This window comes from Oreochromis niloticus, linkage group LG10 (genome assembly GCF_001858045.2).
Source record: "Oreochromis niloticus isolate F11D_XX linkage group LG10, O_niloticus_UMD_NMBU, whole genome shotgun sequence".
NCBI lineage: Eukaryota > Metazoa > Chordata > Actinopteri > Cichliformes > Cichlidae > Oreochromis > Oreochromis niloticus.
This window is the reverse complement of record NC_031975.2, coordinates 8,696,823-8,712,566: the sequence shown is the minus strand read 5'-3', so window position 1 is coordinate 8,712,566 and position 15,744 is coordinate 8,696,823. Positions and strand designations below refer to the sequence as shown.

General features: G+C 40.1%; 1 protein-coding gene across 1 annotated transcript; it reads left to right on the top strand.

The window, feature by feature from the left end:
- The first annotated feature begins 3,618 nt into the window (after positions 1-3,618).
- Positions 3,619-13,666, top strand: mpp1 (MAGUK p55 scaffold protein 1). The gene is made up of 12 exons (XM_003450482.5): positions 3,619-4,044; positions 7,074-7,202; positions 7,295-7,373; positions 7,544-7,629; positions 7,753-7,821; positions 9,026-9,222; positions 9,865-9,968; positions 10,051-10,131; positions 10,967-11,047; positions 11,147-11,349; positions 12,758-12,832; positions 12,914-13,666. The coding sequence occupies exons 1-12, from the start codon at positions 3,922-3,924 to the stop codon at positions 13,088-13,090; spliced, it is 1,404 nt and encodes a 467-aa protein (XP_003450530.1). The 5' UTR covers positions 3,619-3,921; the 3' UTR covers positions 13,091-13,666.
- The last annotated feature ends 2,078 nt before the right edge of the window (positions 13,667-15,744 follow it).

Genomic DNA, 15,744 nt, shown 5'->3' with positions numbered 1-15,744 from the left:
AAAAACCCTTAAAAACAGGTCTTTTTTAAATATATAATAACCTTTCATAAATCCTGTTGATTACAGTATATTTAATAATATAAGCAAAGATGTCACACATAAAAAAAAAAACACACAGAAACACCTATTTAGCCCAACACAGAAACACCAGATGGGACACGACTCTAAACAGCTGGTATAAAGGTCAAACTTGGAATTCTTATATTCGGATTGATGACTCCTTCTGGAAGCAAGTCCCGTTAGTCAGCAGCCATGCTGCAACATCTGGGCACTTTTATTTAACTTTTATTTTAATGCTCAGCGGGAAATAAAAACTGCATGCATACAATGTCAAGTCAAATTTGATCAAATTAAATGCTAAAAAGTTTTCTGATGTTGTCCTCAAATAAACTTTTAAAACTTTTACCACCATCTTTGCTGTCACAAAAGTCTCCAATACAATTCACAGTTCTTTCACTGCTCTCTCTATTTTATAATATCTCTGTAGTTACCCACGACCTAACCTACCACAGTCCATCCACCATAACACTACAAACCCATCAGCCTTCACTATCCATCTAAACTTTTGAATATCATGAAATTATTATCATGACATTCCACATTATGAAATAGCCTGGTAACTTCTATATGGTTCAAATGATTGGAAAGTCTAATATGGTTTAATTTAATCTTTTAATTTCCAGTCTTGGTAGCCGGGGATCGGTCCGCCAGGACCTCTGCTCCTGGCCGCCGCCCAGCTCACATTGCACCCGACCCCTACGGTGCCTCCTGTGGGTGGTGGGCCTGCAGGAAGATGGGCCCATGTCCCTTTTTCGGGCTGTGCCCGGCCAGGCCCCATGGACTAAGGCCTGGCCACCAGACGCTCGCCCTCGGGCACCCTCCCCGGGCCTGGCTCCAGGGCGGGGCCCCGGTAACTCTATCCCGGACAGGGTGAACTGTTCCCTCGATGGTATTTTCATAGGGGTCTTCTGAATCACTCTTTGTCAGGTCCCGGGAGGAGGTGCTGGGGCAGACCCATGACACGCTGGAGAGATTATATCTCTCGGCTGGCCTGGGAACGCCTCCGGACAAGCTGGAGGAGGTGGCTGGGGAGAGGGAGGTCTGGGCTTCTCTGCTTGGGCTGCTGCCCCCGCGACCTGGCCCCGGATAAGCGGAAGAAAATGGATGGATGGATTTCCAGTTTATAAGATTTCCATTGTGGAGAAGTACATACCTTTTAAAGACAATTTCTCATCTTCTTTGCCAGGAAACATCTGAAATATATATTTTTGAAAAATAAATGAATAAAAAAAATTTTATGGATAAAACCAGGATTAATTGTGTCAAGAGATTCATTCTAAATGACACTTCTTCAGCTGAGAGTCTAAGAGTGAAGACACACACTGCAGATCTTTACTTGCAAGGGCGGTCACAGAACGCTCACATCAGAGTGGGGGCCCTGTGATCAGTGCTCTGTTACCGCTCTGGTCTTTATTTATATACAAAGCAATACAACAGTGAATACGTCTATTCATAGGCAGAGGAATGTTAGTGCGTGAAGATAAGAGTGGTTCAGGTGTATGTGTGTGTGTTGTGAGATTCAGAAGGACGCGGCCCCTCTTCTTGTTAGGGAGCGCAGATAAAAGTGTCCAGCTCTCCTCTTTCCTGCTTGTTCAGCTATTATCGCTGTGAGAAAGAATTTATAAAACAGAAACAGGTCTTGTAGTGGGCAACAGGCTAAGTCATCAAAAGGTCATCATGCAGTATTCTATCATAATTAAACTTATATCATTAAAAGCTTATACTGACTACTAAGTACAATTTTCCATTTACAAATTGTATCAGAATGATCAGAAGAGAAAAGTATGTCATCCAGACCTTTATATCTTTAAGAGATGTCTATAGTTTAGCTAGTTGATTTGTATCTTCTGGCTTCACGAATGAATAAAGCTGGGAATCATCAGCATAGCAATGAAAATTTATGCAGTGTTTTCTAATAGTATAACCTTAGGAAGGCATGTATAATGGAATGCAATGGAATTGATGATGTGACGGCTGATAGAAGCAGTAGGATGAATTCTGAGTGTACAGGGCTATTCTCTCTGTTCAATGCAATTCAATTCTGCTGTATTGATATAACGCCATTATGTACCAATATTGTAAGGTAAGACCCTATATAATAGAGAGAAGACCCCTACAATTAGATGACCCCTGTGAGCAAGCATTTGGTGATAGTGGGAAGGAAAAACTCCATTTAAACAGGGAGTAGAACTGAGCTCAGAGATGGACAGCCATCTGCTATGACTGGTTGGCGGTAAGGGGAGGAAGATTCAGCCAACTTTCAGCCTCCTCTTCTGTGGAACCAGTTCCCAGTTTGCATTTCGGAGACAGACACATACTCTTCTTCTTCTGAGATTAGGCTTAAAATGTTCCTATTTCAACAAATTGGGGCTGGTTTAGGTGATCCTGAACCCTCTCTTAGTTAATCTGCAATAGCTCTGGACTGCTGGGGGCTTCTCATGATGCACTGATTGTTTCTTCTTCACTCACTTCTGTTTCACTCTCCATGCTGTATTTCATCATTAATTTTAAACTCTGGCTGTCTCCCATGTGTGTCTTTTGTCCTATGCTCTCTTCACGGCAGATGGCTACCCCTCCCTGGTTCTACTGGAAGTTTCTTTTTATCAAGGGAGTTTTTCCTTCCCACTGTCACCCAGTGCTCTCTGCTAGGGGGTTGTCTGATTATTCGAGTTTTCTATTTATTATTGTGGTCTACTTGCAATATAAAGCTCCTTGAGATATAGTGAAACTGAATTGAATTGAAAGCGGTATAATATAAATCTATTTAAAGTACATTAAAACAGTAAAGGAGATGAAATCCATGTGTTTTTGTGAACCAGCCCTCAGTTCATCTGTCAAAAAAAGACTGCATACATGCTTGTATATGTTGTATGTGTACACAGTGGAAATAGACAGGCCACTTTAAGGACGGGGTTTCCTGCTCACAGTCTCCTACAGCTGCAATGTATTAAACCTAATCACATGCAGTGTCCATGTTGCAACACTGATGTCATCTGTAATCACTCAGTAATGTATCAGTAATAGGATCACTCTACTTTCCCACTGATTATTTTTTTAGTGTTTGTTTGTTTGTTTGTTAAATTAGCACAGAGAGACTATCACACTGCAGCTGGGTACACTGTGTTCCAAACTGAAGTTCTTGCAAGCTAGCTGTTGGAATCACCGGGACTACGTTATTTTTTGCTTCCCCTGTAGCCTGAGAGGGTAGCCCTGCTGAAAATGCTGCGGTAATGTTGCATTCCCAGCCTGTGGGATATTTAGCATTTTGTTGGGCTCAAAATGGAAATTGATTTCCGTGTTGGCCCATCAGATTCCAAAGGCTTATTTAGCACCGGTTTCGAATTAGTTTTGTACTAATTGAACTGTATAAACGAAAAAGAAACAAAGAATCTTTAAATAGGTTTCTATGACGCATAGGTAGATGATGTTTGAATAAACACCGCAGTTTAGAGAAAGCCTATAGATCAATAGGGATATACGATGCCAACGTAGAAATATCCAAAGGAAATAACAATAAGAAGCGCTACAGTATCGTTCGTAATTCCCTGATTTCAGCTCATTTTGGGATAAGAACTTTAATTGTGAGATTCCTGAGCTCACACGGGGACCTTGAACGCATCAGCAGCCAGCCCCTCAGAGCACAGCAGCAGTCAGATGCATGTTTACTTGCTTTGTCAGCGGTGTCCCTGCAGTAGTTATCGCATGAACCTCACCTACTGCTGATCAGATCTTTGGACTCTTATCTCCGACAGTGACTTATCTCATAGTCACTCCTTATCAGCAGTTTGTGGCCAGTGTCTTGAGGACTTTGATCGAGGGGGCAAATCGGGTTCACTGTGTTTTTTTTATTTAACGGGAAAGATGACGTTAAAATCCAATAAAAACGATCCCACTGTCACACTGGAGTCCGTGAACAGCGTCCGGACAGCCCTTTCCGATCTCTACCTGGAGCAGCTCCTTCAAAACAAACCAAAGTCTGACAAGGTAAGATGATCTTTTTTTGTATATATATACCTTATTAATTTATTTAGACCCCTCTGATTTCGCTGTTCTTATTTGCTTCCGGGAAGCAGATACGGGGACATGTGATCGTTGTTTATTTCCGAACAAGATCTCTAAGAATAGACCCGTTTATGTTTTCATACTGCAGCAGCTGAATGTGTTGATCTCTTAAACAAAGAACATTTAGATCTTTACTGTGTTAGCAGCTTCTGCATTACTCAGCACTATCGGTCAGCCTCAGCTTGAAATCAGCAGACATTGCTGTGGCAGTTTCAGTTCTCCATTTCTCACAAATTCACGCAAGTATTTTGACAACTTGGGGAAAACATTAGGGAAGGGGTTTTTGGTTTTTTTTAGCCATCATAAGACTATGTTCCTGTATTTCACACAGTAGTATGAACTGTCTCATTAACCAGCTGGGCTTATAGTGATATGAACACATTTAAGAGCGGCAATAAAATCATAAAGAAGTAACTTGTCAGCTGTGAAGTCTTTTCTGGGACTGTGCCTTCATACAGTTTTGAAACATATTGTGTAATTTTGCTTACAGCTTACCCTGAGCCCCTGCTCAGGAATCAGTCAAGTGAAGGTTGTTTACACCACACTGCCAAGCACACTGTTAAACTTGTTTGCGTTTTCCTCCCCTTAAAGATCCTTGACTATGTCATGGAAATACTGTCTTTACCTCTAACAAAGACTAAGCTAACAAGTATGACTGAAAAGATGTTCCAGAAAACATGTAGAATATGTCGGAAGGGACAAAGCCAGAGTTAAATCTCTGGCACACTTTAGACCTGGATTTGATTTCCAGCAGGAGACCGGTGCCTTCTCAGAATTTGAAAAGTCAGCACTGAGCCACTGAGGGAAATGTGAAAGAGAGGAAACTTTATTCCTGACATCAGCAGTTTGCAGTTCAGTAGCCTTGAGTTGCAATCTTGCCTACATATCCTTCTGCTCTGTGTTAATCAGCATGTCTCTAACTGAGGTCTCTAAATGGTTTGTTTAAGGATGATTAATCATATATTGTGTCTTTCTTACTTTCTATTCTTTTCTGTCATTTTTTGCTCCTTTGCACTGAGTTATGCTTCTAATACTTCAGGCTTAATAACTGTGTACTGCCCTACTTAGACAATCATGCATTTAAGGTCTTAAGACAAGTTGGGGCAAGTTGATAAGCGGGACACACAGAACTTTTGGCAGTTCTTTCTTCTTTTTTTCTCCTTTTTTGTGGAAAGCTCATTAACCACACAGTGTTCAAATGTCAACTATTAATCTCCTGCTGTATTTTTCCAAGAGATCAATAGAAGGAAAACAAAAAGCCGTAAACCCTACATTGGGGAGGGCTGATGATTAATATTCCTTTAGTTAAAAACAGCAGATCATGTAAGAAAGATAAAGTATAATCAACTATTCTGTGTTATATTAGACCAGTAACCCAACTGTGTGCAGAAAAGCGAATGGAACAACTGCTATAGATTTTTATGGTGAATTCATTTATCTTGGCACTGATGGTCTTCCTCTACACGCCTGTCACCTTCTATTTTTCACCCTGAAGAGACAAGCCGCTGTTTTGAACGCTCTTTCTTTACCCTGATGCTCCTCCAAACTTGAAACCAGCATTAAAACTATGGCCATGACTTCCTGACCATACTTGTCGAAGGATAGCTTGTTACCAGTTACTGAAGCACGGCTCAAACCTTTAATTAAATCTTGATCTTGTTACACTCCAAGTGGTGGAGCTGACAGAGCTCACTGTCAACATATTGATGAGGTGGGTTTTATTAAAAGGACCCTTTAGTGCTAGTCTAAATCTAATCCCTCAAGAGATCAGAGACATTTCTGCTACTTTCTTCAGACACGTTCAGCTGATTTGTGAGTAAGCGGATTACTCCAGACATTATTGCGGATTCTTTTTTGTGTGTGAAATGAATCACTCTAAGTATAAGAATGTGAAATGAGAAGTAAGATACATATCGTGTATCGGAATATCGCGATTTTTTGTTTTTTAATAAATGGCTGCACGTTTTACAAAATCAGCTTTTCACTCCTTCCTGATGCTGATCACTCCTGATGGCTAACAGCACACACTGCTCATGAATTACTATCACACCTCAGAGAGACCTAACTGGCTGTCATGGCTCCTGCATCTGGCCATGAGGCTCATCAGTGCAGCAGTAGTTTCTAAACCCAGAGGTGGCTTTAGAGCAGCTAAAGTTATTGGTGAGGTGGACAGTGATAACGATTGGATTATTGTAATGCTGATGCTGGAAGGTAGATAATTTTTTTTTTTTTTTGCTGAAGCAGTGCTGATGTGTCATATTCACGCAAGAAAGTTTGCTGATGCAGGCAATCATCTCTCTGATGTCAGTTAAGTGAACGAATTATAAAAGCTTTGATATGGTGCACTCACTGCCCGATCCTGGAGGGCACTTTACTCTCACAGAGTCATTACGTGGTATCTTATCTTGTACTCAGTAGATTTAATGTAATTCCGTAGTGTCTTGATTTGTCAGGGGAGCTACGTGGATTTCTTCTCTTACGGCGATGCTTACACTCTGGAAATAACTTGGACGAGGTTGTCCTGCTATGCTTTTGGTGTAAAAGAATAGCACAAATCTATACATTTGATTTCTGTAGCAAACATTCAAGCAGCATGCGTCATAGTGAATTCGTTTTGCTACATCAGTGCTTCGTTCATCACACTGTTGGTATCCATGACCACACGAACCTGGTGGACCAGATGAGTGGACGTGGTTAATGAAGTGTGTTTTAATGCCTGGTTAATTTTCAACTTTGAACATATGTTGAAAGTGCAAAGGAAACGTAGCTATTGTGCTCACGAGAGCAGAAAGTGTTCACCGCCGTTATTAGAAAGAGCAGTAAGCTAATGATCTGATCTGACAGAATAGTGAATTCGGTTCCCTGTATAATGGGAGGCTTCTTGTTTTTTAGTTAATTTCATTTCCTGTGATGTCATGTGACTCATTTGTTTTCTTTCTTCATTTTAACAGGCAGCTATGCAAAACTATGAGAATCAGGGGGCTGACTTTTACACCAACGGCAGTGCTGGACACAGAAATTGCACAGAGGTTCCCAGGATGAAAGAAGTGGCGTTTGAAAAGAGTCCTTCAGAGCCAATGGTATGTAATCAGCCTCGACTGTTCACTCATTGCTCGTGCTTTAAATTGTGAAGAAATGATTCCTCCTCATTCACTGTGGTCTATGTCTGTAGGGGGTCACTCTGAAACTGAACGAGAAACAGCGATGCACGGTGGCCAGGATATTGCATGGAGGGATGATTCACAGACAAGGTGATTCAGCACATTTTGGGTTTTTGGGGTTTTTTTACAGTTTGCAGGAATTGTGCAAGAAAAGATATTAATATAGTGTGTCACAAGGGAGGTCTATATGATGTCTTGAGTAGTTGTTACAGTACTGGAGGAGCAGTAAGACATCTAGTTTGCATTCTTTGTCTTTCCAGGGTCTATACACGAAGGAGACGAAATAGCAGAAATCAATGGAAAAACTGTGACAAACCAAACTGTAGATCAGCTACAAAAGATCCTGGTAAGCCACCAGCTCTTAAGTTCTTCCATTTATGTTTGGAGCTATACTGAATCACAGTTTTTGCACTTCATGTTAACTCGGCATGGTTATAAAAACGTAAATCCATTTATATTTTACATACAGAGAGAAACCAATGGAGTCGTCACGATGAAAATCATACCCAACATGAAGAGTCGATCCCGAATCTGCGAGGTAACGATACGACCGTCAGACTATGCACAGCTTTAGTGTTGTGATGCTTATATTGAATTATGTGATTCATATTTATTCTCTCCAAGATACTTTCTAAATTTGCATGAGTGAATCCAGGAAAGCAAGCTTTTCTGGTCATGTTAGAGTACAGTCAAGTATTAGTTTGGTCACTTTTCTCGCAGTCTTTTTCTTCTGCATCTTACTTGCTTACAATGATTTTGTTTAGGTGAATCTGCTGTTAGTCAGTGAACAAACCAGGTGACTATAAACCTAGCTTAAATGTTAAGAACATCACTCATCGTTGCTAGTTTGACATGAAACACATTGGTAGCGTGTTTCATTCTGCCATCTAGTGACCACAGCATGTCTCTCCATTTACATCTTTCTTGTGGCATAAAAATGGCTGCCCTGTAACATACTTTTAAGTACAGACGACATCAACTGAAAATAGCTTTAAAAGAATTGACATATATTTCTTTTTCAGCATTAAAGTTTGTCCCTGCTGTGGTCAGTGATGGCAGTTTACTTTAAAGATTGTACTGCATTAATATGTAGGCATTGTTAAAATGCTTTCCATACAAAGAACAGCATTTTTGGTGACCCAGGTCACTCCAGTGCATCCACGTTTGTGCACATTTTGGGGTTTAAACTTCCACTGGAGTCTCTTGGGGAAACCACAAATACATGTTCATGGACTCTACTAACATTAGTAATCATTTATGCTAAGGGGGAACCTACATGTGTTCCTGCTATGATCTTTGACAGTTTCCTCAAGGTTTGCACCCTTTGGATTTTAACCTGAGATATAGAAAGTAACAAATCCTTGATGCTAGTAGGTCAACAGTTATTTATTCACACAAGTAGACCTTGTGTCTTGGTTAGAAATGTAGCCATGTCCACAGTTTGAAAGGAGCTGTCCAAGATCATATCATGACATTGTTTACTAGTTTTCTACTTCAGGGTGAATTCACAGTTATCAGTACAATCATAGAATCGTAGACTTCAGATAAACTATAAAGTTCTACAGATTAGTATGTCGATATTAGAAACTTTACTCCCGGCTGACCTTAAATAAGTGTTGGGTGATAACTGAACACTCTGGTAAGGTCAGCAGGTTATCAGTAATACTTTACATAATACCCACTGTAAATGTTTAGTTATTTTACTGCCAGGGGAACTAACAAGATTTCTTCATAATCTCCAGATGTACATGAGGGCTCAGTTCGATTATGACCCTGCCACAGATGACCTCATCCCATGCGAAGAGGCAGGTCTGAAGTTTCAGACTGGGGACATCATTCAGATCATCAACAAGCAGGATCCAAACTGGTGGCAGGGCAGAGTGGAGAGCAGTACTACTGACTTCGCTGGACTCATACCTTCTCCAGAGCTCCAAGAATGGTAAACTCTTTAATATACCAATCACATCACAAATCAGTTCAATTTTATTTTATTTATATAGCGCCAAAATCACAACAATAGTTGCTTTAAAGAACTTTATATTTTAACGTAACTGTAAGGTAAGGTACAATAATAGAGAGAAATCCCCAACAATTAAACGACATCCTATGGGCAAGCACTTGGCAACAGTGGGAAGGAAAAACTCCCTTTTAACAGGAAGAAACCTCCTGCAGAACCAGCCTGAGGGAGGGGCATACACCTGCCATTACTGCAGTGTTCTGTTTGGAAAGTGTCCTGCCTGGCTGAACCCCACCACAAGGACAAAACTGGTCCAGATTGACTGGGTTTCAAGCTGCCCAAAACTCAATCCAAACAATTATTCACGGGTTCTGCCAGGCTAAACTCAATCCATCAAAACCCAAACCCTCAACTTATTGGCCCCAAAGGATCTATTGCTAAAAACCACAAGATACTCTCAAGAATGGTAGTGCCCCTGTCCCACGTGGTCAAAGCTTTTTTGACATCATGTTAGGGATGTACACAATCCAGATTTGTTGGTTTTAATGTGGTGGCTGATTTATAACACAGAGTGAACTGTACCAGATATTCTCAGGCTAACCTAAATACCTGTTTTCCCTGCAGGAGGGTGGCCAGTAAAAGCAAGGCCAAAGAGGGCACTCAGTCCTGCAGCCCATTTGGAAAGAAAAAGAAGTGCAAGGACAAGTACCTAGCTAAACACAGCTCTAGTAAGTAGAACACTGTAACTCTCAGTCCCGCAGTTTCATTCATTTCTTCTTTAGTGTGATCTAAAATAATCTTCTTCTGCAGTTTTTGACCAGCTGGATGTGATTTCTTATGAGGAGGTTGTTCGGCTCCCAGCTTTTCAAAGGAAAACACTGGTCCTTATTGGTAAGCTTCCTAGCTCAGTCCCATTATAAGTTTGTAACCTTTGCCTTTTCCTTTCCACACCACCGCAATAGGAAATGAAACAAGCAAGATGCAGAAAATGTGCACAATCCTCAGATCAGTCACTTTGTTCCTGGGTTTCAGACATAATAAGATGTTCATTATTAAAACATTGTCCAGAATCCTCTGTGGGCAATGAAGGCCTGAAGTCTGGGAACAATGATCATAACTAAAGAATAAATTTTCTTTGTTTGCTATTCCTTGTCAGGCTTGTACTGCAGCTGTGTGCAGCTGTGCAGCTTTTTTTTCTTTAGCATCAAAAGAAGCCTGTGATTATCCACCACTGTTTGCTTTAATGGGTTGCCAGCGTGGTCTGTTTTTTTTTCTTTTTGTTTGGTTTTTTTTTTGTGAGAGCTGTTAGGCTACGCTTAATGTTACTGCTCTTGAGTTGCTTTATTTTGATGTGTAAGGATGGCTTGCTTTACTTGCATCAAGAGCCCCTTTATATGCTGTAGATTCACAACAGTAAATCCCAAAAACAGATGCCATACTTGGAATCAGCTGTAGGCTGTTTGCCTGCTTAACTGAATGAGATATAACACGGGAATAGCTAAGATGTGTCTATCAAACCGTTTTGAGTCACTTGAGTCCAATTAGCTCTGATTCCCTGTAAAACAGTGGACTGTAATATCTGAGAGCCTACACTTTTAGCCCACATTTGTTAAGTAACAGTAACTTTAATGTGCTTTGGCAAGCAGTTAAAATAACATAGATTGTGTCGTCAAAATGCCCTTAAACAATTAGTCCTGTTTTGTAAATTCTGGGGTTTTTTTCTCAGGGGCACCTGGTGTTGGAAGGAGTCATATTAAGAATGCACTGTTGACACGATACCCCGAGAAGTTTTCATACCCTTCACCACGTAAGTAGACTGATGGCCTTTTTATTCCTCTAACGTGGCGTAGGTTGTTACCATCCATGGACTAATTCTCACTAATTCTTAACTCTCATTCTTGCACAGACACAACCAGACCCCAACGTAAGGATGAGGAAAATGGAAAGGAATATTACTTCATCTCCAATGAAGCCATGACCAAGAGCATCTCTGGAAATGAGCTGCTGGAGTATGGCAGCTTCCAGGGTTTCATGTTTGGCACCAAAATTGAGACTATCCAGAAGATCCACACGCAGGGCAAAATCGCTCTGCTGGATATAGAACCACAGGTTAGCGCCAAACTTCTTGTCATGTAGCATCAAAGCAGTTGATCTGACTAAAGAATACTAAGTCTGCCCTGGAGTGCTATTTTACCATTTCTCAGAGTTGCATAAACTCACTAAATGTTTTTATGCTTAATTTGAGAGCTTTTTTGTTTTCTTAAAGTTCTTTAGAATTGAGATATTTACTTACATGAATTAACTTCACTCAAAGGGAAAGAAAATGCATATCCAATCTTTTTGCCCTTTAACCTAACCACATTGTTAAAGGAATATGGTGCAGATTCAGCAGTCATATTATTAGCTATTGTTTCAGTAGCTATAGCTGTGCTTGCTGTGCCTACTATCCACCTTTGACAAACCAAAGATGATAATTTTATATTCTCCTGCAGTGGGTTGCTTTTGTACTCATAGTCATGCAGCACAGTGTGCATAGAAATGACAATGTGGTATATTGTATGATAGTCTAGACTGAAGTAGTTATTAAAAATCCCCTAAAATCCCCTTTTGTTAAATAATGACTCAAAAGGCATCTTTTTGAATGAAATTCACACTCCTTACAGGTAAACGTATGATTTTTATAATGATTTCATTTTTCAAATTGGTTTTCAAATAAAACTGGGCTAACAAGTGAAGTAAAAGCTGCTCCTTCTGTGCTTTGAGTCAGTCTCTTGCACTGCAAAAACAATTCATATTTGCCTTTATCTTGTCTTGTTTAGAGGACAAGATAAAGGCACTGTTCTTCATCAGTTTTTTTTCTTCTTCCGGCTGCTCCCTTTAGTGGTCAGCAGATCATCAGATCATCTGAATCCATTTCACCCCATCCCTAGCATCCTCCACTGTCACACCAACCCCTCTGCATGTCCTCCTGCACTGCATCCATGAATCTCCTCTGTAGTTTTCCTCTTTTCCTTCTGCCTGGCAACTTCATATTACATGATCTGATATCCATGATCTGTCATTGTTCCTACATCATCAAAACATTAGTTCGGGATGAACATCGCAACTGACAAATGACGTTCTCTGAGTATTCAGTTAGCATTAAACAAGAAGCTAGCTTATGCTTTTAAAAACTATCACTGGTGAAGCAACATGAGTAACCTAAATTTGGCTAACAGCAAACCAAACTTGAAACTCCACATTGCAGTGTAATGACATCACAACAATGTAACTGCTCAGTTGCGACGCTGATTCTAAACTAACATTGTTGTGATGATCCAGGAACAACACCAACACAGAGACAGTAGATACACCGCTCCATATTCAACACTTTTTTGTACAGAATAGCCATATTCCCTCATCTGCACATGTCTAAACCGTCTCCACCTTGCCTCGCCAAATTTGTCTTCAAACTGCTCAACCTGAGCTGTCCCACTGATGTACGTACTTCTAAACTACCACTAAATCCTTCTTGCAGACCTTGAAACTCTTGCGGACAGCTGATTTTGCACCTCTGGTGGTTTTCATTGCACCGACCAACACCGCTCCCCAGGTACTACATCTTATATAAGTGTTTTAAAATCCCCAAATTTCCCAACCACAAACTGCTAATCATCTACATCTCCTCTCCTAGACGGAAAACCTGCAGATGATCCAGAAAGAGTCAGACGCCATCCTGAGCACACATGGACACTTCTTTGATGTGGTTCTCATCAACAACGACGTGGATGAAAGTGTTAAGGGTGTTGAGGAGGCCATGGAGCGGGCCACGTCCACCCCTCAGTGGGTGCCTGTGTCATGGGTGTACTGAAAGATGTTTGGCACCACTATGATACCTTCTTTTTGTCGAATAGCAGTGCAATATCACTCCTTTACGCAATGCCCCACATGTCTGTGGGCTTACTTTTAGGTAAATGTTAATTGTCACAGAGATTTTTTTGCACTATTGCGTTTTAAAAAAGAAGCAATATATAGACAGGGTTATCTCAGAGAGTCGAGAGCCTCACCAGGGATGGTTTATTTGGCTGTTTAGACACTTTGTGCTTCAGGGGCTAACTGGTGAAGTTTTGGTGCCGCACATCTTTGGGATTATAAAGTAAAAAAAAAAGCAAAACGGGGCGATAACTGTGAATGAAATCCTCACTCTGACGTAACTGAGTTTTAACAGGCACAATCAGGATTCTCTGTTCGTCATCTGTTTTGTTTCTGTTCTCGTTAGACTGCGTCATCCTGAAATTATTCATGCTGTGAGTGTAGTGCCATATATCATTGTTTGTCACAGAAAACCCTTCACTGAATCATTAGAGCCACACAAAATTGTATACCTCATATGTTACTAGAAAAGGCACTTTGAAACAAAGAAATAAATCTCCCATCGCTGTTGCAAGTGAGTCTTCGAATGTGTTTTACGTTAAAAATGTTTCTCAGACCTTTCGTGGAATTATTTTGACAGTTTGCTTGTCGTTAGGTCATCTCCTTTCATTGGATCTCAAACATGAAAGGGTGTCTTTGAACCGAAATATAAAAGTCGAGGTTTAGTCTTTATTGTTTCGGTGTCATCTAGACTTTTTCTGCCTAAAGTGGTTCATCATAACGGGGCAGACGTAACACATACTTCAAATCTCTCTTAACATTTTGGTCTTAGATGTAGTGCAGGGGTGGCGGGGTGGGGGTGCAAAAGGTTCATGTCTGCCTGAATATTTCAGAGCGCATCATAGCTCAAGGCTGCCATCAATAATAGATCAAGGCGTGCATGTCTGAACGGTAGGATACAAGCAATGCACCTGTATCAACCACATTGCAATTCTTCCCTCATCCACACTGTGGGATAAACACTTACAGGCTGTACATGACAATGAATTTCATTCCAATTCAGTTTTGCACAGAATTCCTGGCAGCAAATGCGTACAGACTGAAATTAAAATATGTCACTCTATGGATGGATATATTTATGAGTGTGCAAATAAATAACACAGTTTAGTTCATTTGAATCAAATATATCAAAATTAAGTCTAAGGGTAAGGCTTGACAGTGAAATGGTGTATGGTGTACTGGAAGCAAACACATAGAAAATCCATCCATCCATTTAAATTGTGTCTCTTCAAGAATTAACAAAAAGGAACAAACATATTTTTAAGTCTACAAATACAACTTAAGCTGCACAGTTTTTTTAAAAAAAAGTGTTATTTCATCATCAGGTGATTAGCTATGTTCAGGTCTCAATGCTTTCTATACATATGAAATGACAAAACAAAACATCATAATAACAAGCTGGGTTTTCTCAAATTTTTATGAAGTGCCAGCTGTACAACATCTTCCACATCATGACTGAGGTCATCATTGTGAAGGGGATAGTTACCAGTGTATCGTTAGCCTGTGAGGGGGTGGGCAGTGAAGTAACGCTGTCTTTTGATGCCACCAAGTGGTTGAGTCTGAGCAGCTACAGCTCCTCTGAGAATATGCTGCAGGCTAACAAGAGGATTCTTCAGCTCTGTAACAATAACCCCAAACACCAAAATAAGTTGTATTTGACAAATTTTAGACCAGCAATCTAGTGCACATTTACATGGTCTTGTTAAATTTTCTTCTAGCGTGACATTTTTACCATGATTGAACTTTATCAAAGGACGCAAACGCAGAGAATTAAAGAAAATAGGGGTTGTTTTTCACCATTTCAAATTTACATTTGTTTAGTCTGGCAAGGTATTTCAGTTTGTGTGGTTTATTAATGCAGCAGAACAAGCCCACTGGTGTGTCACATAGGATCATATTAAATTTAACTGTACTTTGTGTTATTTATTTTACCAAGGATTCCCCCAGTCTTAATAACTTGCGCAGCAGCACAGATGTTCATTACACAGATTGTAATGGAAACACTAAAGATATATTTTTTTAGCCAAAGATAAAACATCATTAAGGCACATTGATTTCCATGCACTGTTGATCCTGCAGCAGCAGGAGCAACTTCCACTCTCTTAGGGTTTATGGTACATTAATTGAACTCTGCCTCATTATCATCTTCAGCTTGGAACATCTTTGAAGGTAATACATTGCAGCTGTCAAGAGCTCTCGAGACCTACAAACAATAACTATTTTTAAAGGCTGACCTTTAAACTTCCTCAAGGTGTAATTCTAAGTCATCAAGATCTAATTGGACCAACCATCACCATGATCAGAAACAACGTCATTATGAAGTCATTACAAAACATGATCAAATAAAAAGAAAGGCTGCAGAAAAATAATGTTTCAAATCCATTTTTTGTTGCTTGACCTTTCGTTTTTGTTATAATCATCCTTGGGATGTAGGAACTGTCCACAAGGGTCAAGCTTGTACCAGCCTGTCAGACATGAACTGTACATATACAAGTTACAGTATCAAAGCTATTACAATGCAGATTTATGCCAGTTTGAAATATTGGTTTAGCCTTGTGTAGTTTTTTTTTTTTAACAGCCACATTCATATTT